At 35.2% G+C, this 24,685-nt stretch overlaps 1 protein-coding gene across 1 annotated transcript in view; it reads right to left on the bottom strand.

The window, feature by feature from the left end:
- The window catches only part of LOC118181730 (neuropeptide SIFamide receptor-like), a 31,750-nt gene extending 15,389 nt beyond the window's left edge, over positions 1-16,361 (bottom strand). The window contains exon 1 of the mRNA XM_035350924.2: positions 16,237-16,361. Coding sequence (XP_035206815.1) covers positions 16,237-16,331 — 95 coding nt within the window. The 5' untranslated portion in view covers positions 16,332-16,361. The remainder of the gene's footprint in view (positions 1-16,236) is intronic.
- Between the last annotated feature and the right edge of the window lie 8,324 nt (positions 16,362-24,685).

The following is a 24,685-nucleotide window of genomic DNA, read 5'->3' as shown; positions in this document are numbered from 1 at the left end:
ATATATTTCTATATATTTGTTTCATAATCTTCGAAAATTTCAAACATTTACATCTGATACGACTTTAGAGGTTGAAATTTTAAAATCACAACATCCAACAGTCTAAAAAATTGAGCGATTTTAAAAAATTCGCTAAATATTCAAAACTTAAGTTACAGCTTTCATAAAGTTTGATTGAAAAGGTTTTTCTTGCTCTGTTCCAAAGTTCAAACAGTAAAAATTCTGATATGCTTAGTTTGTTCTTTAAACGAAGAATTGCATGAAAAATTACTTAAACATTAAATAAAAAAAATTAAGTCGAATTTGGAAAATATCTTTTCACCACCTTGCACTGTCATCAACCCAGAGTGTGTTAATAAAATATGAACACGATATCGTATCAAGGAGCAGGTTATTGCATCGATTGCAAAATTCTATCACTAATCTAGAGAAATTATAATTGATTATAATTGTTTTAGGTATTTGATTATTGGTAGGTACCGAGTAATTGGTACAAACTAATTCAGTGATCGCTAGTAGTAATAATAGCATAGTTAGTGATGTTGTATGTTTATAAATATTACCAACGAAAATATATCACCATCATAATTCAGCAGTTTTATTGAAATATGCCATCATCTTCGTCTGAATAAGTGTTCTAGAAGCAGAAATAAACATCCGTAATCGATTGCAGTAGGACTTCTTTCCTGTAATAGCTCTTTCACTCAGAATACCGTAAAGAAAGTAACAAACCACAAAGTTATCAGTAAATCAAAGAACACCGTGAATTACAGGGATAATGTGACTATCGAATATCCTTCACGTCTAATCTACTTAATTATCTCTCGTAAATGAAATCCTTTTGCGTAGAATGAGAGAACCAATCGTTAAATTATTCCCAAGAAGCCTCCTTTCAGAGCGTCATAAAACCAGTGCAATGAAATTAAGGTTCTGACATCTCAATTCCCAAATGCCTGATAAACTTTGCAATACGCAGCGATTGCAATTGCGCAAATGGCATTTGCTTTGAGTAATATCTAAAAGAGAATGTCGTTCTTCCCTTTGATTATCGGCATTTAGTGTAATTATTGATGCTCTTCAAATGTCAAAAGTAATTCTTAATTCTTTATTCACAATTTCTAGAGAAATAAAAGTTAATTTCATTAGAAATAAATTTTATTAGAAATTGCCCACATGAATATTTTGATGAAATTTAATTCTACACGCAAACAGTTTCGGATATATGCTGATTCAATGTATATTATCATTGTATTCTTCTATTTTATAATGGTTAAAAATGATATGTAACCAATATATAACGTTTGATTTCATTAACGTCTTACGCCTAGTAAAAATTTCTTTTATCTAGAATTCCATAGAAATGAAATTCATACTGATCTTCCCTCACTTTATTTCAATAAAGTAAGAATTAGATTCTTGTCAATCAAAAACCATCTTTGATATTATTAATAAATTTAATTTAGTCTTTTGAAAGCGGAAACATATGACTCCTAAAGCTTGATAATAACTACAAATACAAATTTTATATCATATCTTTTAGAACATCTTCTCATGTTGCCATTTCGGAAAAACACAACTCTTTTTCTTTTATTCATAGTTCACGATCTTTACACTCCGCTTACTGAATATTTCCTGCACTTTTATTGCTTCGACAATTCTACAGAAAAACGCACATTAAATGAATTTTAATAACGAGTGGGTACCTAATTTTAGAGAAAATGTTTTAGAGAATCAGATCCGATGGATAGGGGCCATTTTCTTCTTGCTGGAGACTTGATTGCTGGTGAGTTAAATTTTCATTTCTAATTACGCGAGAAAGGATTTTAGCGTACAAACCAGATGGTTAGCTCTTACTATTTACTTAGCTCTTGACTATTGTTTGTAGAAATCGATCTTATCAAGCAGCAAACAGTAGTGAAGTTTAGTTTTGTTATTCTTCTTAGGTATGAATTTAAGCTGACATACTACTAAATATTTCAGCTTTTTTCAAACATTTGTTTTTATCGATTTGTTTGCTGGTACTCCAAGTCGGGAGGAAACTTTATTGGACAATGTTAGCAAAATTACTTCGAGTTTTGTGTAAATATAATGATAGTGTACCCTTTTGAACGCAATCTGCATTTTAAATCTTCACTTTTGAGCTTTTCCATGTCAGCAAGCAATTTGTTTTTTTAGTAAGCAAGATATGATAGTTTTTGTTTTTGTTTTAGATAAGTATACTAAAGCACACGTTGGATAAGAAGAAATGATTTACATTCATGTTACGCATGAAGAAAAACATGAAAAACGCCAATCAGTTAACTCGTTGCATGGGATTACGACTCAGGTCTAGTTGTGCCCAACAGTTTGTGATTGAATAAGATACGTTTACCGCATGCAAATACCGATGCTAGAAACGACGTGCAAGATATTTACTTAGCAATGCTTGCAGTCAAAACTTGATACGGCCTTCAAGAACACACTACTTGTTAAATCCTCATCAGTGAGTAGTTCTTTCACACTATGCTTTTAACACGTTCTTCAAGAAAAAGCAAAGATCTCTTTGTTTCATTCTATTATATTATGATTGTTTCAAATTATGAATTTCCGTTTCATTTCTTGTTATGCGCTTTTATGTGTTCATGATTAGATGTTCAGTGGTGATCTAATGCCTGTCAGTATAAGTGCCCGTATTATTTGCTCACTTGCAGTGTTCATGCCAGATATGTCTTATTCATAGGTAACATCTGCCTACCATATGCAAATACCATTCATGTGTATTTGTAGCAACTTAATAAAGTTGAATTAAAGTTTTTTAGCAATTTAATAAAGTTGCTAAAATGCCCATGAATTTTAGGTATTTTCTAGGCAGTAGATATTTTCTCCCTTCTTTCTTCGTGGTGTAACGGTATCACACACTGCATGTATTCGAGAGGTCCAGGTTCGAGTCTCAGCGACGGTATTGCTTATTTTTCATGTACTCCTGCTTCAAAAGAATCTAATGACCCTACAGTGGCGCCCGAACTAAAAATGGTGTGTATGATGATTCTTCACCACCAGGATTTAGCGATTGGGTCTCCTAATGCCCAATCGCCCTTTAAAACGGGGAGTATATAATGTAATTTATCCCTCCTCCCAGCATGCCTTCGACGTGTAACGGTAGCACATTCTGAGCGAATTCGAGAGATACAGGTTCGAGTACCGGTGAGGTCAGTGCTCATTTTCCATGTACTCCTTCTTCAAATAACCTAATTGTAGTATCTGGCGACTGTTTGGCGATCAACAAAGCGCGCTTGGCACATGTAGCCTCAGAAGAGGAACGGATGTTAGATTTTGCTATGCGGAAGGAGCGATATACGGCTCTGAGTTTAATGTCGTGCTTTGAATGTTATTTCAATAAACGATTGTTTTATCTTATTAATTGGTGCCTTTTTCAACCACGAAGCTATCACACTAATTTGACTCTACAAATTTATGCAACTAACACTTGTTTGGGGTTGTATGCTCTTCAGTATCTCTAAATAAGATTACAATGCGGTGTTCTTGAAGAACCAGATGGTACTTGTTCTAGACAGTTGCCGGCTTCGCACAATATCCAAATAGTTTATATAAGCCGCCCGCGTGTTCGGACCCGCTTTCACCTGTCCACCCCTGTTATTCACAGGCTATATCCATACTATTCACAGCAACTGTTATAGCATTATAACATGACTCACTGTGTGAAACGCTACTTCCCACCCCATATACGAGTATTTAATGGAGTTTATTTAACACCTATAAGAATACATGTTCATAATGAGTTATAGGAACCTATGTTCATTGTAACGCAAAGGTACATATGCCATCATTTTGACCGTGCATGCATTTTTAGTGCTTTGTTTTACCTATTTTACTATTTAAAAACACATCGCAAGGTAATAAAAATTAAAGATCACTTAAATTAAAAAACAAAGATTATTAAACATGACAGATAATAAATGTATTACAATTTTGAAACTTTTACAAAAGCAGAAAACTTGTTTTTACCCAACATTGACATATCATATGCTAGTGTAATGTAAAGTTCACAAACTCCCTCAGTTCCTATCAACCAGTGTTGTCAATATCAGAACGTAAAATTGCCCATCGATCAAATTGACCGTTGTGTACTTATAGGTGTTAACATAATGCCAACAACTGAGGAGAGAAGAGAAACAAAGTGGATAGAATTTACCATAACGCCGTAGTGTTGTTATTAAATACGTGGAAAATTATTAAAATGTCTATGAAAGGAACGGAATTGGAATATTCAGTTTCAATAGTAAATTTCAAGGGATTGAGGAAACAATACAAGAAGGGTTGAGCTTAATCAAATTCGGCATAAAATACGACAAATTACCATGAACCAAATTTGTAGGAATTCTCTTTCCCAGAAACTAATTCGTTTCAAGAGAATGCTGAATTAAAATGAAAATATTTAATTAAAAGTAAATGTAGACTTTTGAATATATAAAACCTCCTTTGAATCATAATTATCATTCTGACGTAAAATTTGATCAAACTATTGTAAAAGATTGAAATAATAAATTCTAACTGAACTTATTTCCTCTTATGTCATACTTAATAAATGCATGGGAATAAAATTAATTAATTAAAATAGTATCTATTCACGATAATAAATAAATGTACCTTTACAATAAAATATAATTATGCAATATCATTAAAGAAAGGAATTTTAGCAAAGAAATATTTCATTTTTTTATGTTTAAATTTGAAAGTTATTATTACTTGCAGATTACTAATTATTTTTCATATATAATTTAGTAATCTTCACGTATATGCTTTAAATTATTAACTTTGGAACTTATAATTAAATTTTATTAATTAAACAAGCAGAATTTTTTACTTTACAGGAAGCAGAGAATAAATACATTCAATCTTCATACTAAAATTAACTTAAACTGCAAAAAACTATTCTTTATATAGCTTCTTTAAATAGGACAGAACAACGGTCTTAACTTCTGTGAGCTTTCGACTTCGGAAAGCAGGAAATTAAAAATGCTTTCATTATTCTGACATTAGAAGTTACATAGTTTGTTCATTCGTTCCTCAGCTATAATCATTATTGATATTTCTTTGACAATTTTTCATGGGAATAATAGACAAGTCATGTACAATATGGAATCTGCTGTTATATATTATGTACTTACATGTTATCTCAAACACGTTACAAGTCGCCAAGTTTTCAGAAGGCGCTAAATTCTAGAAACCATGCATAACCGTTCATCAGGCAACCATTTTGATAAAAATCCTTGAGTCAAAGCAACTTCGCCATTTTCATACGCGTTTTTTTTTTTTTTTTTTTTTTTGTATACTGGCGGTTTTTATAAACAAAATGTTATATTTTTTGCCTTAGCGTTTAAATTATGCGCATATATATATATATATATATATATATATATATATATATGTTTATACGTACAAATTGTAGAATCAGTTAGCAATGCAAGAAATTTCGGTAAAATTTCTGCAGGAATACAGAATTTGTCGCAAAATCTCTAGAAGGAAAAACAAAGAGATGCATTTGGCAGATAGATGGTTTGCGTGATGAGCCTCTTCATTTATCTGTTTTTTTCTTTATAACGAAAACAGGTCGCTGTGTACTGTTGAAAAGAATATCACAAAAAAACTATAGAAAGATATTTGGAGACAAATGTAAGCGCTTTATTTTTTAATCTATCACGAAATCTGTATTTAACAACGTTTATAATGTATGTCAGCTTAAAAAATATCGATAATTTGGGAATCTTTGAAAAGAATGTCGCGAAAATCACTGACTTGTACCGGATAAGTAATTTCTACATTTTTACCTGGAAAAATTGACAAATTAAGCCAGAGTGATTGAGTTAACACGTAAGTACCATACAATAGAGTCAACCACTTAATTCTAATTCACCATGAAAATGATAACATTTAAACCATTAAATTTATATTAAAAATTTAAAATCTGAATACTATTTTGAGTTTTTATTCCTCACTACAGAGTAATATTTTATAAAATTTAAAAACAGATGTAAATATTGATTGAACAACAGTGTCACTGAAGTATTCGGATGCTTTATATGATTCCCCCCATAAATCACTTTTCATAAGGGGAAAGTTTAGTTCGGAGTAATGACGATGTATTTTCATAAACGTATCAAAACTTGCAATAGTGGTCATTATACGCTATGATATATATCATCTAAATTGTGGATTTCAGTCGTCATAAGACTATCCTTTCTTAACGTAGAATGTTTTAATGTCCCAGAGTTTCTAAAGTAACCTTGCAGCAAACGCGTGTTTCATAATTTACCCGTTATGTAACGTGATCAGATAAGAGCAAAAAAAGAGGTTGGCTCCAACATTAAACGGAACCGTAACGAGGACCTGAAACAGTTTCTCGTTGAATAAAAACAGACGAGTCTCAGTTGCTCCTTGGAACGAAATATATAAAACAGTCGGAGATATTTTAACACTGTCAGAATTCTTGTTATTTCATTTAGGACTGACAGCGATGACAACAGCGAATCCGAAGCCTTATGTGAAACAGTCCAATTAACAGTCACATTGGTCTTCAATACAGAGAAGGTCTGACGAGATTGGTTGGGAGAAAACGAAGACACCAGTTCGGTTCGGAGGAATTGAAAACATCTTTTTAAACACAGAATAGAAATTAGAAATTATCAAAATTCTTGTTCGTCCACTTAGGATTGACAATAGATGGCAACAATGAATCTGTAGCCCTATGTCAAAAGGTCCAGTTGACAGTCACATAGGTATTCAATACACAGACAGTTTGATAGGATTGGTTGGGAGAAACATAAGACACCAAATTCCGAATGGAAGGAACTAAAGACACCAGTTTAGGCAGAGCTATAACTCTAAAAACAGTCATGCATGTCTTAGTTGTACGTTGCAACCAAACATATAAAACAGGGAAAGATATTTTAACTCTGTCTGTCACATGAGTCTTCAATATATGGTTGGTTTGATAGCCCTATGTCAAAAGGTTCAGTTAACAGCCACACTGGTCTTCAATATAGAGACGATAGGATTGGTGGAAGGAACTGAAGACACCAGTTAAAGAAACAAAAGCATTGAAGCATCGAATATGAAATCAAAGCAGCAAAGAAGAAATTTGCTTCCGATGCGGATACTTTCTGAAGTTGCTTATGTGGCTCAAGAAGGGGCACCTATAAGCTAGACAACAAAATTAAGTCTTCGAAGACACATAATTTTGACAAGATGGCAAGTGAAATTTCCGAGAACGGTTAAGAAAGTATGGTGAGCACTTCGCTTGCGACTGCTGTTTCTTAAATAGCAAAGCTTCATGATGTTCGCATGCTTATTCGTGATATTCGCCTGTTCATTCATGATATTTCCATGTTTATGTTATCATTTCATTATAATATAAATACGAACCGTTTTTGTTCAGAAAGACATCAACGAAGGTATTCTTCCTCTTAGACATACAATTCCTACAACTTGGCCGTAATGAACTAAAAATCAAAAGGCTATTTGTGACTAACATTTTAAACTTCTTGAGTGAGTGAGAATGAGTGGGCACCTAGGCTCCGGCAGTCTTTGAGCAGAATCTATGTAATTTGCATGCACAGCGTCAGTTTTCTGTATGCTTTGTAATATGAGCTTAAATATTTAATGGGAGTATCACATCTAACGATATATCGATAGGATCACCTTAAACGACAGGCTCACTTCAGCGACTTTCGATAGACTCACCTTCTCATACTCGTTTGATTCTATCTGTTTAAAAATATTAAATGCTTTCTAATTTTTGATCTTTCCATGTTTTCATACTATGTTGCTACAATGCAGTGTCTGCATGTTCTTTTATTGTTATAATGCAGTATTTTATATATCTTGATATAATACAGTATTTTAAATTATCAAACAGCCAATCACTTTTTGGCGACTCCCGTCGTACCGAGACCTTATTGCATTAAATGAATTTAAGTTATGACAACTCTTTTAGTGTGATAGGTTTGAGCATCGCGCTGTGATCAAAGGAGTTTCAGGTCCAAGCTGATCCAAGGCACACGAGAATATCTGCTTAAAGGATGACATGCCTTTTTAGAGAACTATCTAAGGGAAACTGTCTTGCATTCATGTTTCGCAAGAGGAAATTCTAGAAACCAACAATGGAGCCAGCCCTGCCTGGGTTCGACCCAGGGTGTAACTACCAATATGCAACAGACTTAAGGCGCTCGAAAACTGCTGGGCTAAATTCTGCATTTAAACTACCTTCAGAAAGTGCAGGAAATTTTAGCTTAATTAGATACCTACGTACTTTCGATTTTTGCCATCCTTTTCAACTTTGAAGCTTTGGTAGCTTTAAGGTTTCAAAAATGTTTTGTAAGGATTATGTTAATTTTATTTAAAATTTTGAGTTAAATTTCTTTTCCTATCAATTCTTAACTTCAACTTACCACTTACGGCCAGAACGTAGTTTTAGAATCACGTATGAATACATAATGAGGAAGAGCGGTATTTAACCGCCAAGTTCTTCGGTTTTAGTGAGAGAGATACCAGGTATTCTGTCTGCCACGCGTACGCCTTTTTTTTAGGCTACTCTCTCGTAAGCTGTTATTACACTCGGTCGTACTTTAGGCCCTTGATAGCTTCGCAGTCTGTTAACGTTAAGGGGACAACTCTGTTAGAATTTTGATAGCTTCGGCTAACCTCTTTAGTTTAGATTAGTTTAGTATTATTCTTAGTCTCTTAAGTTCAAAGCCCAAGTGCCGGCTTTGTTGTACTCTCCAAGATGGAGTTTTCTCAGTTAGAATAATAAAGGGTTAGTTAGAGGTTATGTTGGGTAAATTTTACACTTTTTATTGTAACTTATTCACCAAATATCAGATTATTATTTAAGTCCTGTTACTGTTACTTAGACTGCTGTTATTACTATTCTTATGACTTTTATTATTATTTATAATTTTCATACATTTATAACACATTCGTAATTGTAAATAAATCTAAAATTTGAAGTATTTATTAAAAGTACTCGATATAATGTGCCATTTTTGAAATATTTAGGCTAAAGTTTTATTCTTAGGTGTTTATAGCGCATGTCTTCGATGACTAGATTATATCAAGATACACTTACATTATAGAATCTTTAGATAAACTCGCTAAGACTATTTTGGACCGGTTTTAAGACAATTTAATAACTCTTATACCCAGATTGCTGAAACTGCTTTCATAAAATTCTCTACGCAATTTCGAGAACCTCTTATTGGGGAGACATGATTAGGAAGAAAGGCCCTCCATTTTCGGTTCGTAATAATAACTCCAGTCAGAAGATATTTCCAGTCTTGAAACGCAATTAAATTACTGACTAGCGCTCACGGACTAATTCCGAAAGAAATCTAATCAAGATTTTTGAGAGCTCATTTAAACTGTGAGTAGTTACGGTCAACAGTAGCTAATTAATGCACAGCCTACTACTACCGAAGCGTATAAACTGATAAAGTAGTAGTGTCTCGACCCAGATTTGGATCTTGATGAACGGGCTAGTTACTTGAGTGCTTTCGTGATCTCTTCTTGTGCAACGTAAATATCACGCACTTCCGCTTGAAGATTCTTCATGAGGCAAACACATAGTGCTCGCAAGCTTTGAAGTTGTTGTTGCTCTCACTAATCTCGCTTGTCTGATATCAGACTAAGCCCACGAAATTCATTGTGCCAAGGAGATGAGATCACACGTGTCGTTAGTCTTGGGAACGACACAAGTGACAGCACAACTTTGCTCAGTTCCGCCGCCAATTTTGAAGGATACCACCCCGGGTGAAACGGCTCCTAGAGTCTCCCACTCTCTTAACCTTCCACCAACCTTTCGAGAGGACTTTCCGCTCACCGCATATTTAGAGTGCCTCCGTGCCTCAGGGACACTATAAGGTCTTTCTCCCGCCTTCCTAGCGTAACTTCGTAGTGTAGTGGTTCTGCACCCTGGACTGGTATTCCAGAGGTCCATGGTTCGATTCCCGGCGAAGATGATTGCTAATTTTTCATCTTGCCTGCTTCCAAATAAATCCCAATGTCTCTACAACACTATGCATTTGCAAACATCCATGCTTTCACTGGGATTCGAATCCGGCTTCTTCGGTACGGCAGTAAGACTTACAAACCACTCTGACCTGCTTTGAAGTGTACACTTAATCAAAATTTGTAGAGTCTATTAGACTTTCTAAAGCCTGAAATAAGAAAAATCAGATACACTATAGAAAACTGACAGGCATTGAGGAAGGAAAAAGCTTTTGTTCTTCTCTGCGTAAAAAGCGACTGGGGAGGAAGGGAACATAATCGCCCAATCCAGATGGCGATGAGTTATCATTCATCCTATTTTAATGGAACGCAACTGTAGAATGATTAAAACTCGACTCATCCTGCCGAATTTCCCAATGGACCCCGAAGACGTGCAATGAAAGAGACGAAATTTCCTTATACATCAATTTAGTGCAATAGTGAGACATTTGCTTGAGAGCAATCGGTCAGGAATGGCCGATCAAATTCCATCATGCAGAAGTGCCGCACTGTAGGGGGGTTAATATTGTGCCCGCGACACAGGAGGGGGACACACGGAGACAAACAAACCATTGCGCGGGAATCCAACCCGCATCCTGGAATTCCGACGAATAGTTAAATCCACTAATTTCCATATCATTCAGATCAACTTGACTACTCAACAAAGAACATATCATTTGCATTTTCTAGAGTAATATGATATATTAAATTAAATATTGCCATTTGTTACCTTTCAAAAGTTTCATCTTCGGGAAAGAATCATTAAAATTTGTTTTCTTGCTATTGAAGAATTAAGAGCAATTACAGTTCCATATTAATTAACGAAAGTGAGACGTATACTTCTGCAGACAAATAGTTAAGATGATCTTCTTGGGAAAGTATAACACTGTTTACGTAACATAACACATCTTAGTATCTTATTTGAGGTTTCTAAAGGAGACATCTTACGGCTCAACAATTCTTAAGCGGTTGTCAAGGTATCTTTCAGGTAACTGCTCCAACTTTCGCAGAGAAATTACTGCTTCTTCATCCCAAACTCTTTGAAACTTTATCCTCGAAACTTAGCGTGGGAAATAAAGCATTACTGTCTCACAAATCATACTTTATCCTTTACGACTGCTACAAAAGAACCAAAGATGTTACATTTTTAATTCTTTTCGAGTATTTCTAAGAACGTCCTTTCAAGCTCATAGCGGGGAATACTGTGAGCTTATCTGAATCGTTGAAAGTAATATATAAAATTAATCTTAAAAAACTGGTTTTTATTTCTGTAATTTTCTGACATTTTTGTTATTTTGAGAGGAAAAGGATTTCAAAGAGTTTCGATTATTTTTGGCAAAATTACTCGACTGTATTTAAAGCTATTCAGTTTAAGTTATTAAAACTGGATTACATTCTTAAGTTTAATTATTACTTCTAGCTTATGAAACGCTGCAGTAGTATTTTGCGCATACATATTAAAAAGAAAATGTAGTAATCACAGATTGTCTAAAACGTAAAGGAAAAGACTGCAAACATAAATTTGGGATCTTAGTAGTTTTAACAATACAAATGCTTTTAATATGCATTGATCAAATGCAGTTATTTATTGCAAAATATTCATAGAAAAAATCTAATATTATTTCTCATATACGGTAGGGAATAATTTTAAAGAACAAAGAAACATTAGAAAATTAAATTACAGACAGCTAATATTGCCCTTAAATGTCCATCTGCATCAAAAAAAAAAAAAAAGTCAGTAAAATAAACTATGTAAAACATTTTCCAGAAAGAAACATTATTCATGCGGTTAAGTTATAAGGTATTTCTCCCTCTTTCCTAGCGTCCTTCGTGGTGCACTCTGGGCCGGTATTCCAGAGCGCCGTGGTTCGATTCCCGGCGAAGGCGGTTGCATATTTTTCATCTCTCTGGCCTCCAAAAAATACCTAATGTCTCTACAGTGCCGCCCGAACTAAAAGGGTTGTGGATGATGATTCTCCACACCCAGGATTTGGCGACTAGGTCCCCTAAAACCTTAGTCACCCTTTAAAAATGGGAGTATATAAGGTATTTATTCCAATTTCCTAGCGTCCTTCGTGGTGTAGTGGTTCTGCACGCTGGGCCGGTATTCCAGAGGTCCGTGGCTCGATTTCCGGCGAAGCCGTTTTCATATTTTTCATCTCTCTGGCCTCAAAAAAATACCTAATGTTTCTACAAAGTGGTATTCGATTATGGAAAAAGCTGGCCATGTCTATCTGCCTAAAGGGAAGTTGCCTTTGTGAAGTAGTTTTTCAAAGCCAGCATAATCACCAGGTTTGAACTAGGTCGAACTATTTGTGCTCAGATTCTGACTGTTCGGCCACTAGTAGGTGCTTAAGGAGAAGGACGCTGTCGTAGAGAAAGTTCTGAGGGAACCTTGCATATATTCAAAATGTTACTCATGGGAATAACGTAGAAAACTAACCATTCATCCAGCCCATTCGCCTATACGACCTAGGTGGAACAATCAGCATTCAGCTGTCTTAACAATTCGGTCACTGGTAGAGCTAACTGCGTCTACGAAAAATATTCGTAATCATTGCTCTGCACGGCATCTGGTGTTTAATTTTGATGGCTTCTATGTTTCAGTATGTTCTATTTCATAAACTGGCACTAACCCCCAAAGATGCCTTTCTATCGCTCTCAAAGCGAAAGGCATTAAATTCGCCCATACATTAGAAATTTAAGGCTGACATGGGACAGATGTCACATATAACTCCTGCATGTAGTACAGTTGACGTTAAAGACAAACTCTATTGCTAATAAAATGACGTGGTTTTAAGGTGCAAACTAAAAGCAGCAAAGAGCAGAAATCCATGCTTGCAAAAGCTTGTCTATGCTACAGTAATAGAGCAGATAGTCATGTATGCTGCTGCAGTCTGGGCCTTCCCAATAAGTAGCTGAAAACATTAGCTCTTCGAACATAACAGTATCTTTCAGGCGGAGGAACTGGCAATAGAGTAAGCAATTGCCTGTCCTTTACAAAAATTCGTCTCTCTGGAATATCCATTGATACAGATAGTCTATCTCTACTGAACGCTATCTGTAATCCTCGATATACATCTCCACTTATTACAGACATCCATAGGCAACTAAGATGCAACGTATCAGTCTTCGCTGTGCCAGAGCCGAAGTAGAATTTGAAGACAATTGAGTGAACGGTTACACTAGTTCATGGATAGCAAGTACAGTTCCTGTTTGATAACATAAATGTCAATGGTCCTAGTTCATAAATGGTAGAATGAACGGAACACTAGCAAGTGCGGAAGATGAACTTACGATTACATTCGTAGAGCTTTTAATGCTGTCTTCCAATTTCTATACTTATATTTGGGAAAGTTTTTTACTCGTTACGAAAAAATAAAATTTTAAGAAGTTTGACCCCCGTACGGCAGCAAATGACTGGAATATTTAATTTTAAAAATATTGGCAGTTTTTGAATGAGATTTTCAACTTGCCTTAAAGAATCGGTTAGCTAAGTTAATAATTCAACGAAGTACAATTAAATGAAGTGCAGCAAAAAGTGTATATATTTTAATAGGCCGCACAAAGAAGTCCTGTCGTAACCACATTAGATTTTGTTTTTCTTCAACAAAGGGTGTTCTATAGCATTTTCGAAACCTCTCCTCTGTGATTTGTTCTAAGATTAAAGCTACTTACATTTAACTTACAAGGAACACATTAATAAATAAAAAAAAAAAATTAATTTCCGTTTCAGAGATTGAATCGATATTTTTGCTTATTAATTTTTAGTAACTTTTTTTGTGAGAATGGCAGTACAGTTACTTTGATTTTGTACCATGTTTCTCTATCAGTTTAGCTAAAAAACAATTTGACGGCATTCCTATTAAAATTATTCTCAAATGATGATGCTAATATCACGATAACTAAAAAAAAAAAAAAAAAAACAAATATATGAGCAAAAGGTAGTACAATGTTTTTATAGCAAATTTTACGTTTTAGGGATTAACATGTGCAATGTCTTTCAATGAATTTAAAGGTGCAATACATTCAGCAGAAATTATTTTGAATTCGCTGGGTATGACAGGATCTGCTAGTTAATACAACATGACTGACACATAGATGTTGAATGTGATTGATGCAGGTTAAGGCATCAAGCTTTTAGGATATAATCAATAATAGTTAAACATTCCCCGTAATTCAGATGAATATTGCAGATTGTTAAAACTGGAAGTCAGAATTAAGTATCTTTAACTTTGTGGCACCCGATAGGAAAAAAAAATCGTATGACTTCCTTGTACTACATGGACGCCAAATGACTTTCTTGTGCGCGATATTAAATGATACACATTTTTTGCTGCTCTTCATTCTAACTTATTTCGTTGAATTATTCTAACATGAAAATCGATTCGTCAAAGCAAGTTGAAAATAACATCCAAAATTGCAAATTTTGAAATTAAATATCTCGATCAGTTTTTGTCTTACGGGAGTCTATTTTTTCATTACGAATATAAAACTTTTTTAAGTGTAAGTACATGAACCGGCAGTCCGCATTAAAAGTTAGATTTCATTATTTGTCCCGAATTAACTTTTTTTTTTAATTTGGTATTTACCAAAAATATGAATATTTTCGTCATTTAAAACATTTATGTAATAAATAAAAACTATATGCTTAGGACAAAAGATTGTGGAAATAAATCACGGGTAGGGACTTTTAAGCCGGGTAAGGGTGTAAGGATGGCTATGGGTGTGTTTGGATGGACAAATATAGTTCGTTGCAGTAATTTGATATGAGATGAGTGCTTGACTAGGAAAGACATAGATAAACCGTAGTACTGAAGTTGGATGTGTTACGTGTGACCAGAATGTCGAGAAACGGAAGAGAATTGCAAGTCTCAAGTTCAAAAGTGAACTGAATAGCAGGAAAAATAGAATTCATTGTTGAAAGAACTTTATTTAAATCATCTTTATTACCTTCAAACAGGGTAAAAGTATCGTCTACGTAGCGGAACCATGCCGGGAAGTTTAAAGTTTCAAACAATTTTGATTCATAATAATGCATGTAGATATCAGCCAGGATGGGACTGAGGGGGCTTCCCATGGCTAATCCCTCAGTTTGCTTGTAATATTTATTTTGGAAAACAAAATGTGTTTCTTTCAAACAGAGTTGAGTGAGAGAAATTAGCTCATCAATCTCGATGCAAGAGAAATGAAATTCGCGAAGTCTGGTTTCTAGACATCTTAATGCACCCTCCACTGGGACATCGGTGAATAATGATTTTACATCAAAAGAGGCATTTCACATTCATAAAAATCTTTCTGTTCTAGTTAACGATCCTAATTCCAATCCAAATTTGCCTTCGGCCTTTAAAGAAATTATGTTTTAGTTCTGGTTTCACCAACAGATGGCGCCACTTGCTTATTCTTGTCCAGACTTTCTTATCTTATCTAATAATTTTTTCCTATCTTGTTCATTTGCGGTTTTGCAGCTGAGGATAGTGGTTCGGTAAAACCATCGAAACTAGTCCTGTGAAAATTTTGTAAATATAACTCTGATTTTTGTTGTTTGACTTCTGAATTAGTATTTATTCGGCATGTTATTGTGTCTTAATTACACAGTAGATGTCATAAACACTTGTAAATCACAAAATCATTCAATAATCCAAATATATCTTTACTACTTCTTGCACTATTAAATAGCACAGTACAAGTGAGTTATCTCCACCCCACAGTTTTGATGATAATATAGTACATTGCTAACAGAATTTAGCCAAGCAAGATACGTCCTTTAGCTAGGCAGAGAGAAAGAGAGCATAGTTAGATTGCAAAAGCAAAATATTTCGTTCAGATATGACGCAATTTCGAAAATGTTATTATCACTTTTATAATAGACGGGAGGTGCCCAAATCATAAGGAGGAAAGAATATCTGATGCAGAACTGCTTGCGTATGTAACTGGTAGTAAATGAAAGCATCCTTCAACCTCAATATCACCTCGGCATTGGACTCATCGTGAAATTTCTCGAACTACATCATATTCACATTATATAATCAGTTACTTTTGTCAATGTAGTAGATATGGATGTTTCTTAATACGTGTTTTTTCCTCATAATAAAGGGGCTATTAGCTACTCGATTATGACAGTATTATTTCTACGCAAAATTGAAATTCCACGGGAAATAATAATAAGGTATTAATTGTTTGTCAGTTACTCACCTGTCTATCGAAATGGCGACCAAAGTGTTGATAGAGGCACTGACCGACACTCCCTGCAAGTAGGAGACACTTTTGCACATGAACCAACCAAGCATCCAAGCTGAAAAACCAAAATTGGGAAATTAGTGGAAAAATAAGTCATTTCTAACGGAGAAAATGCAAAAGTACAATCTTTCAAATATAAGCACCGATAGAATGGGCAGATGTTTATATGCTAGACAGTAACACAGTTACTAGACAATAATAAGTTACCAAACAGTAACACACTTCAAAAATTTTTAATAAAATTTCTTTGATATAGAAAAAAGCATGCCAGGAATACATATATATTTGGCATTTATTTAATAATAAGATTACTGGAACTATGCGTTATTCCTTAGTGTTTTTGGTTTTGTTTAATTGCTGCACTGCGGGGATAAAAATAAAAGTAACTCTTGTAAAAATTCATATAGATTGAACTATTTTGGAGATAGGAACACGGCTCAAGATCTTCGTTTTGCCTTGGCTGAAATATCTTCAAAATGAACAATTATTTATTTTTGCAAAAAATAATTTTAATGAGAAATGGGATATAAAATGAGATAAGCAAAAGTTGGTTAGAACGTTTTAGCTGTACACAAAACAAATTAAGAAAGTGCCTGGTTTCTCGTGACAAACATGTACAACAGTATTCTATATAGTGTTTAGATGTAGTGCTATGTAGTGTTTTGCTAACAAAGTGATGCTACTTATGATGAATACCACGTTGAAGCTTCTGGAGAGAGTTAGGAATGATGCAGTGATTCAATTCGGCATCCTTGAGCGTGCGACACATGTTCTATTCAATGTAAATCCGGAGCATTTACTTGCATACCTTTTTCACAGTAATATAAAATTAAAAATAATACTCTAATTAATTCTTCATTCAAGATTGTTATACCATGTGAGTGATGATTTGACTATATTTTATAATTAACCTCAGTTACTGCTCATTTCTTAAAAGTTATGCAAAATGGTATTGGATATCATAAAACAGTGCTTCTAATATGATTTCTTTTGTAAGGTATCTTATTATTTAACAGTTATTCTATGTTACGAAACTACACTTCCCGTTTTCATTTCCATTTTCCTGTCAGAACGCAAATTTAGCTCGCATGCATTTAAGCGAAGATTTAAAATTGTTTTAATCCGAGAGTGCTCTGCCTGCTGAAAGCCACGTTACTAGTCGTTAATCTGTCAATAGGTCTTTTTAAGCAGAAATGTAAAAAATGTGCAGTTATTCGCCAGAACTCGAACTCTAAACCTCTCGAATGCATGTCCAGACTGCTGCCAGTTACATCACGAAGCATACGGAACACAGGGAGAAAATACTTTATATACTCCTCCTTTTAAAGGGAGACTAGGGACTAGGGATAGCAGTCGTCAAATGCTGGTGGTGAAGCATCATCATTCACAAGCTATTTTAGTTCGGGCGCCACTGTAGAATCATTAGGATTTTTCGAAATAGAAGATATGGAAAAGGAGCAATGCCCTAGCCGGGTATCCAACCTAGACCTCTTAAATTCGCTTCGAGCGTGCTACCTTTATACCACGAAAGCATGCAGAAAGGAAGGAGAAAATACCTTATAAATCTACGATAAGCATTCCTATCTACGGCGTTGCTTTATTAGTGCAGATAGTGCTGTCGCGCCGTACGTGTTCAAATATCTATGCGTAGCCTTTAGCTAACAAAGACTTCTAATTTAAAATTTTACTTTTTTCAGTGAAAGAGTGTCTTATACCTTTTTCACGTCTCTGTCTGCTTACCATAATTGTCGCGTTTCTATCTGCTTGTCGGGCCCACCAGCGGCCGAGCGGTAAAGTCGCTGAACACTGGTAGATCGGTTCGAGGTTCGAAACTCGCGAACGGGCTGGCTGCATGGGCGTTTTCGTGGTTTTCCCCATGTGTAACGTGTATACGAGTCAGTTTCCCTTAGAAAGTCCTCCGCGAAAGGCATCCCTCCCCTTAGGCAGATAGCCCTACTCTGCTTTTCCATAATTAAATAAACCAAACCAAACTATCTATCTGCTTGTAACATAGCGACAAGTCGTTTAAGTCTACATAAGAGTCTCGATTTAGTGTATGTTACTAAAAAAAGTGAAAATCTACATATTTATTCTAAAAAACAATAAAATTGCTTTGAGAAACTTGTTATTTAAATTTTCTTGGGGATTACGCGTTGGTAAATGTTACAGGTAATGAAAATTATTATTATTTCAGTTGAAGTTCCTTGCAGTTTGCTGAGCTGCTGAAAGTTTATTACTGAATGTCGCTTGAGAAAATACGTTGTAGCCATTATTATTGTCAAAGATAGATCGTACAATCTGCATTGTGTTAGGAAAACGAGATAGTGTGATTAATTTAACTTGAGCATAGGCATGACTTTAGCGTGAACAGCAGACTTCTCCTCATGTTTAGCTGCCAACATTAATTAGGTCTCAGATGTTAGCGCTCGCGATGAAAGTGAGAAACCATCCTAGGATTAACTGACTATGAAAGCTTATTTAGAACGTAGCTACTTCCTTAGAGGTTACCGTTCTGTGCTTTTCATCCAGGTTCAGTTAAGTCTGCTGTAATTATATGTGTGCTATAATTGTACCACTCGATCTACTAAAAGTTCATTTGGCGCCATTTTTCTTTTATAAAATAACTCAGATTAATATTTTCAGTTTGTGAAGGAAATCCGAAAAAGGGTACTTTTCGCTTTTGATTTCTACGATAAAGCAGAAGAGTGGAAATATTCTACGCGGGTTTTTTTTCTGCAATTATAAAAGTAAAGGGTGATTTTAATTAAGAATGAGCTTGAAAATGTAACGTAGTTTTTTATGTTGCTTTGATTGCGTACGGGAAAATGTATGATTGAAAACAAATGTGTTATCCTAAGTCGTCGCACTTGAAAGGGACATTCAGTCCTGTCTCAACATATACACGGTGAGTGTAAATTGTTTTAATAAAATAAGATGGGTGATAGTGTAGAGACATTAGGGTTTTCTGGAAGCCAGAGAGATGAAAAATTAGCAACGCCTTCGCCGAAAATCGAACCGCTAACCTCTGGAATATCAGCCCAGCGTGCAGAACCACTACACAACGAAGGCACGCTAGGAAAGTGGGAGAAATACCCTACATACTCCCCTTTTTAAAGGGCGACTAGCGTATTAGGGGACCTAGTCGCCAAATCCTGGGTGTGGAGAATCAACATCCACAACCCTTTTAGTTCGAGCGCCACTTGTAGAGATATTAGGGTTTTTTGGAAGCCAGAGAGATGAAAAGTTAGCAAACGCCTTCGCCGGAAATCGAACCACGGACCTCTGGAATACCGGCCCAGCGTGCAGAACCACTACACCACGAATGCTAGCTAGGAAAGTGGGAGAAATATCTTATAATAGTACCCATGCAGACGAGCAAAAATTCCCATGGAACATAGGTTCGCCTTCCACTTTGAGAGGCAGAATATCCCGCACGATGGATCGACCGTGGTGGACCTGAGGCTTGGCTTCCTCGCTTACTGAACATCAACCCACTAGACGTTTTCTTCTGGGGACACATGAAATCTTTAATATACAACACGCCTAAGAACTCGACTGAAGATACTAATTCAGAATTCAAACAACAAAAATCAGCGTTAATTTACAAAATTTTCACAGGACTAGTTTCGATGGTTTTACCGAACCATCATCTTCAGCTGCAAAACCGCAAATGAACAAGATAGGAAATAATGTTTAGATAAGATAAGAAAGCCTGGACAAGAATAAGCAAGTGGCGCCATCTGTTGGCGAAACCAGAACTAAAACATAATTTCTCTAAAAGCCGAAGGCAAATTTGGATTGGAATTAGGATCGTTAACTAGAACAGAAAGATTTTTATGAATGTGAAATGCCTCTAGAAAATCCAGTTCTCCAATAGAAGATGTTTTTTGAATAATTTTGGCAGCAGAAAAATTGAAAGTGTGATTTTCCGACCAACAATGTTGAGCAACAGAAGACTTCTGTGTTTCCTTTTTTCTAACATATGCCTCATGTTCTTTGACGCGAAATTTTAAGGCTCTCTTAGTTTGGCCAATGTAAATTAAACCGCACTGGCAAGGAATCCTATAAATACCCCAGGAATTCATATCCGGAATGGGGTCTTTGAGTATAGAAGTTGGAATTTTATTGATGGGAGAGTAAACAACCCGAAAGTTAAATTTCTGCAAAATATGTGCAACTTTATAGCTAATTGATGGAAAGAAGGGAATGACAACAGAATTTTTATAATCTCCTAAAATAAGAGTGTGGCGTTTAGTGTGTTGAGATGAGAATTTTTTAACTGCTTGATTAATAATGTTGGGTGAAAAGCCCCTGTCAATAGCTATTGCTTTTAAATAATTTAGTTCTTCATCAAGGGCTAGTTTGGAGGAGCAAACTTGAAGAGCACGGAAAACATAGGAATAAAATGAAGCTAACTTTTGTTTAGTCGGATGACATGATTTAAAGTGTGGTGGAAGGCAAACCGATGAAGGTTTACGGTAAACTGTAGTACTGAAGTTGGATGTGTTACGTGTGACCAGAATGTCGAGAAACGGAAGAGAATTGCAAGTCTCAAGTTCAAAAGTGAACTGAATAGCAGGATCAATAGAATTCATTGTTGAAAGAACTCTATTTAAATCATCTTTATTACCTTCAAACAGGGTAAAAGTATCGTCTACGTAGCGGAACCATGCCGGGAAGTTTAAAGTTTCAAACAATTTTGATTCATAATAATGCATGTAGATATCAGCCAGGATGGGACTGAGGGGGCTTCCCATGGCTAATCCCTCAGTTTGCTTGTAATATTTATTTTGGAAAACAAAATGTGTTTGTTTCAAACAGAGTTGAGTGAGAGAAATTAGCTCATCAATTTCGATGCAAGAGAAATGAAATTCGCGAAGTCTGGTTTCTAGATATCTTAATGCACTCTCCACTGGGACATTGGTGAATAATGATTTTACATCAAAAGAAACCATGAGTAAATTACGAGGAGAAATTTTTTTAACCTTTTTTACAAACTCTATTGAATTTTTTATGGTGTAAATGTTATTGTCTAATAGAGTGGAAAATCTAGAAACTAAATATTTAGCTAATGGATACGAGGCAGTACCTAAATTTGATACAATAGGGCGGAAAGGAATACCACTTTTATGAATTTTGGGAAGAGCATACAATCTGGCACAATTCGCAACAGATGGGATAAGCGAATGTTTTAAGTTGCTTGAAATGATTTGCGAAGATTTGATCGCAGTTTTTATTTTGGATAAGTCCGAAGGTGAAGGATCTTTAGGGATCGGATTATATGGTCCTTCGTTTAAGAGTTTAGTGACACCATCGATGTAAGTGTTCTTATCCATGACGACTATCTGGCCACCTTTGTCGGCCTTTGAAATGACAATATCCGGGTTAGAATGAATCTCGCGCATTGTAGCTCTTTCTCTCGCAGTTAGATTTGGTTTCAAAGGTTTATTATTGAATTTCACATTATGAGCGATAAGATGCCTAATCATTTCTTTCTGTGAATCTGAAACTTTACTGAACTTGAAAGCTTTTTCGATAGGAGCCAAAATCTTTGGAATCGAGGGCTTACAGGTTTGTGAGAAGTTAAAATTATATTTTAGAAATCTCTTGTTCTTCTGAAAGACTAACATTAGAAATATTAACTATTGGCTTGATGTTTACAATGGGAAGATTTTTTGAACTATTTGGACTGGAAGACTGTAAAACAAGTTTTTCGAATTTAACTGCAAGGCTGTTTTTATGACGGTTAACTGCATTCTCCGTTCTAGACCAAGACTTTTGTTCAAGGGCAGTGAATTTTGGATATGTTTTAGCGAGTTCCAGATGAAGCTTATAGAGTTCATGTTCAATTTTGGACAATTGTTGACGTGTATCCCTTATCACGGACCGAAGTAAGGCAAGTTTGCAATTTAACAGAATTCTTGAAACGCGACTCGAAGGTTTTTGATTAGATTTTATTTGAATAATTGTATTGAATAATGTAAAAAATTGATCCCCAATTTTATTCAAATAAAATCTAATCAAAAACCTTCGAGTCGCGTTTCAAGAATTCTGTTAAATTGCAAACTTGCTTTACTTCGGTCCGTGATAAGGGATACACGTCAACAATTGTCCAAAATTGAACATGAACTCTATAAGCTTCATCTGGAACTCGCTAAAACATATCCAAAATTCACTGCCCTTGAACAAAAGTCTTGGTCTAGAACGGAGAAAGCAGTTAACCGTCATAAAAACAGCCTTGCAGTTAAATTCGAAAAACTTCTTTTACAGTCTTCCAGTCCAATTAGTTCAAAAAATCTTCCCATTGTAAACATCAAGCCAATAGTTAATATTTCTAATGTTAGTCTTTCAGAAGAACAAGAGAGAATTCTAAAATATAATTTTCACTTCTCACAAACCTGTAAACCCTCGATTCCAAAGATTTTGGCTCCTATCGAAAAAGCTTTCAAGTTCAGTAAAGTTTCAGATTCACAGAAAGAAATGATTAGGCATCTTATCGCTCATAATGTGAAATTCAATAATAAACCTTTGAAACCAAGTCTAACTGCGAGAGAAAGAGCTACAATGCGCGAGATTCATTCTAACCCGGATATTGTCATTTCAAAGGCCGACAAAGGTGGCCAGATAGTCGTCATGGATAAGAACACTTACATCGATGGTGTCACTAAACTCTTAAACGAAGGACCATATAATCCGATCCCTAAAGATCCTTCACCTTCGGACTTATCCAAAATAAAAACTGCGATCAAATCTTCGCAAATCATTTCAAGCAACTTAAAACATTCGCTTATCCCATCTGTTGCGAATTGTGCCAGATTATATGCTCTTCCCAAAATTCATAAAAGTGGTATTCCTTTCCGCCCTATTGTATCAAATTTAGGTACTGCCTCGTATCCATTAGCTAAATATTTAGTTTCTAGATTTTCCACTCTATTAGACAATAACATTTACACCATAAAAAATTCAATAGAGTTTGTAAAAAAGGTTAAAAAAATTTCTCCTCGTAATTTACTCATGATTTCTTTTGATGTAAAATCATTATTCACCAATGTCCCAGTGGAGGGTGCATTAAGATGTCTAGAAACCAGACTTCGCGAATTTCATTTCTCTTGCATCGAAATTGATGAGCTAATTTCTCTCACTCAACTCTGTTTGAAAGAAACACATTTTGTTTTCCAAAATAAATATTACAAGCAAACTGAGGGATTAGCCATGGGAAGCCCCCTCAGTCCCATCCTGGCTGATATCTACATGCATTATTATGAATCAAAATTGTTTGAAACTTTAAACTTCCCGGCATGGTTCCGCTACGTAGACGATACTTTTACCCTGTTTGAAGGTAATAAAGATGATTTAAATAGAGTTCTTTCAACAATGAATTCTATTGATCCTGCTATTCAGTTCACTTTTGAACTTGAGATTTGCAATTCTCTTCCGTTTCTCGACATTCTGGTCACACGTAACACATCCAACTTCAGTACTACAGTTTACCGTAAACCTTCATCGGTTTGCCTTCCACCACACTTTAAATCATGTCATCCGACTAAACAAAAGTTAGCTTCATTTTATTCCTATGTTTTCCGTGCTCTTCAAGTTTGCTCCTCCAAACTAGCCCTTGATGAAGAACTAAATTATTTAAAAGCAATAGCTATTGACAGGGGCTTTTCACCCAACATTATTAATCAAGCAGTTAAAAAATTCTCATCTCAACACACTAAAAGCCACACTCTTATTTTAGGAGATTATAAAAATTCTGTTGTCATTCCCTTCTTTCCATCAATTAGCTATAAAGTTGCACATATTTTGCAGAAATTTAACTTTCGGGTTGTTTACTCTCCCATCAATAAAATTCCAACTTCTATACTCAAAGACCCCATTCCGGATATGAATTCCTGGGGTATTTATAGGATTCCTTGCCAGTGCGGTTTAATTTACATTGGCCAAACTAAGAGAGCCTTAAAATTTCGCGTCAAAGAACATGAGGCATATGTTAGAAAAAAGGAAACACAGAAGTCTTCTGTTGCTGAACATTGTTGGTCCGAAAATCACACTTTCAATTTTTCTGCTGCCAAAATTATTCAAAAAACATCTTCTATTGGAGAACTGGATTTTCTAGAGGCATTTCACATTCATAAAAATCTTTCTGTTCTAGTTAACGATCCTAATTCCAATCCAAATTTGCCTTCGGCTTTTAGAGAAATTATGTTTTAGTTCTGGTTTCGCCAACAGATGGCGCCACTTGCTTATTCTTGTCCAGGCTTTCTTATCTTATCTAAACATTATTTCCTATCTTGTTCATTTGCGGTTTTGCAGCTGAAGATGTTGGTTCGGTAAAACCATCGAAACTAGTCCTGTGAAAATTTTGTAAATTAACGCTGATTTTTGTTGTTTGAATTCTGAATTA

The sequence above is a fragment of the Stegodyphus dumicola genome, chromosome 7 (assembly GCF_044657685.1).
Source record: "Stegodyphus dumicola isolate Sdum_Otavi_A_Nest chromosome 7, ASM4465768v1".
Classification (NCBI taxonomy): Eukaryota; Metazoa; Arthropoda; class Arachnida; order Araneae; family Eresidae; genus Stegodyphus; species Stegodyphus dumicola.
Note: the sequence above shows the minus strand (reverse complement) of the source record. Positions and strands in the feature narration are given on the sequence as shown.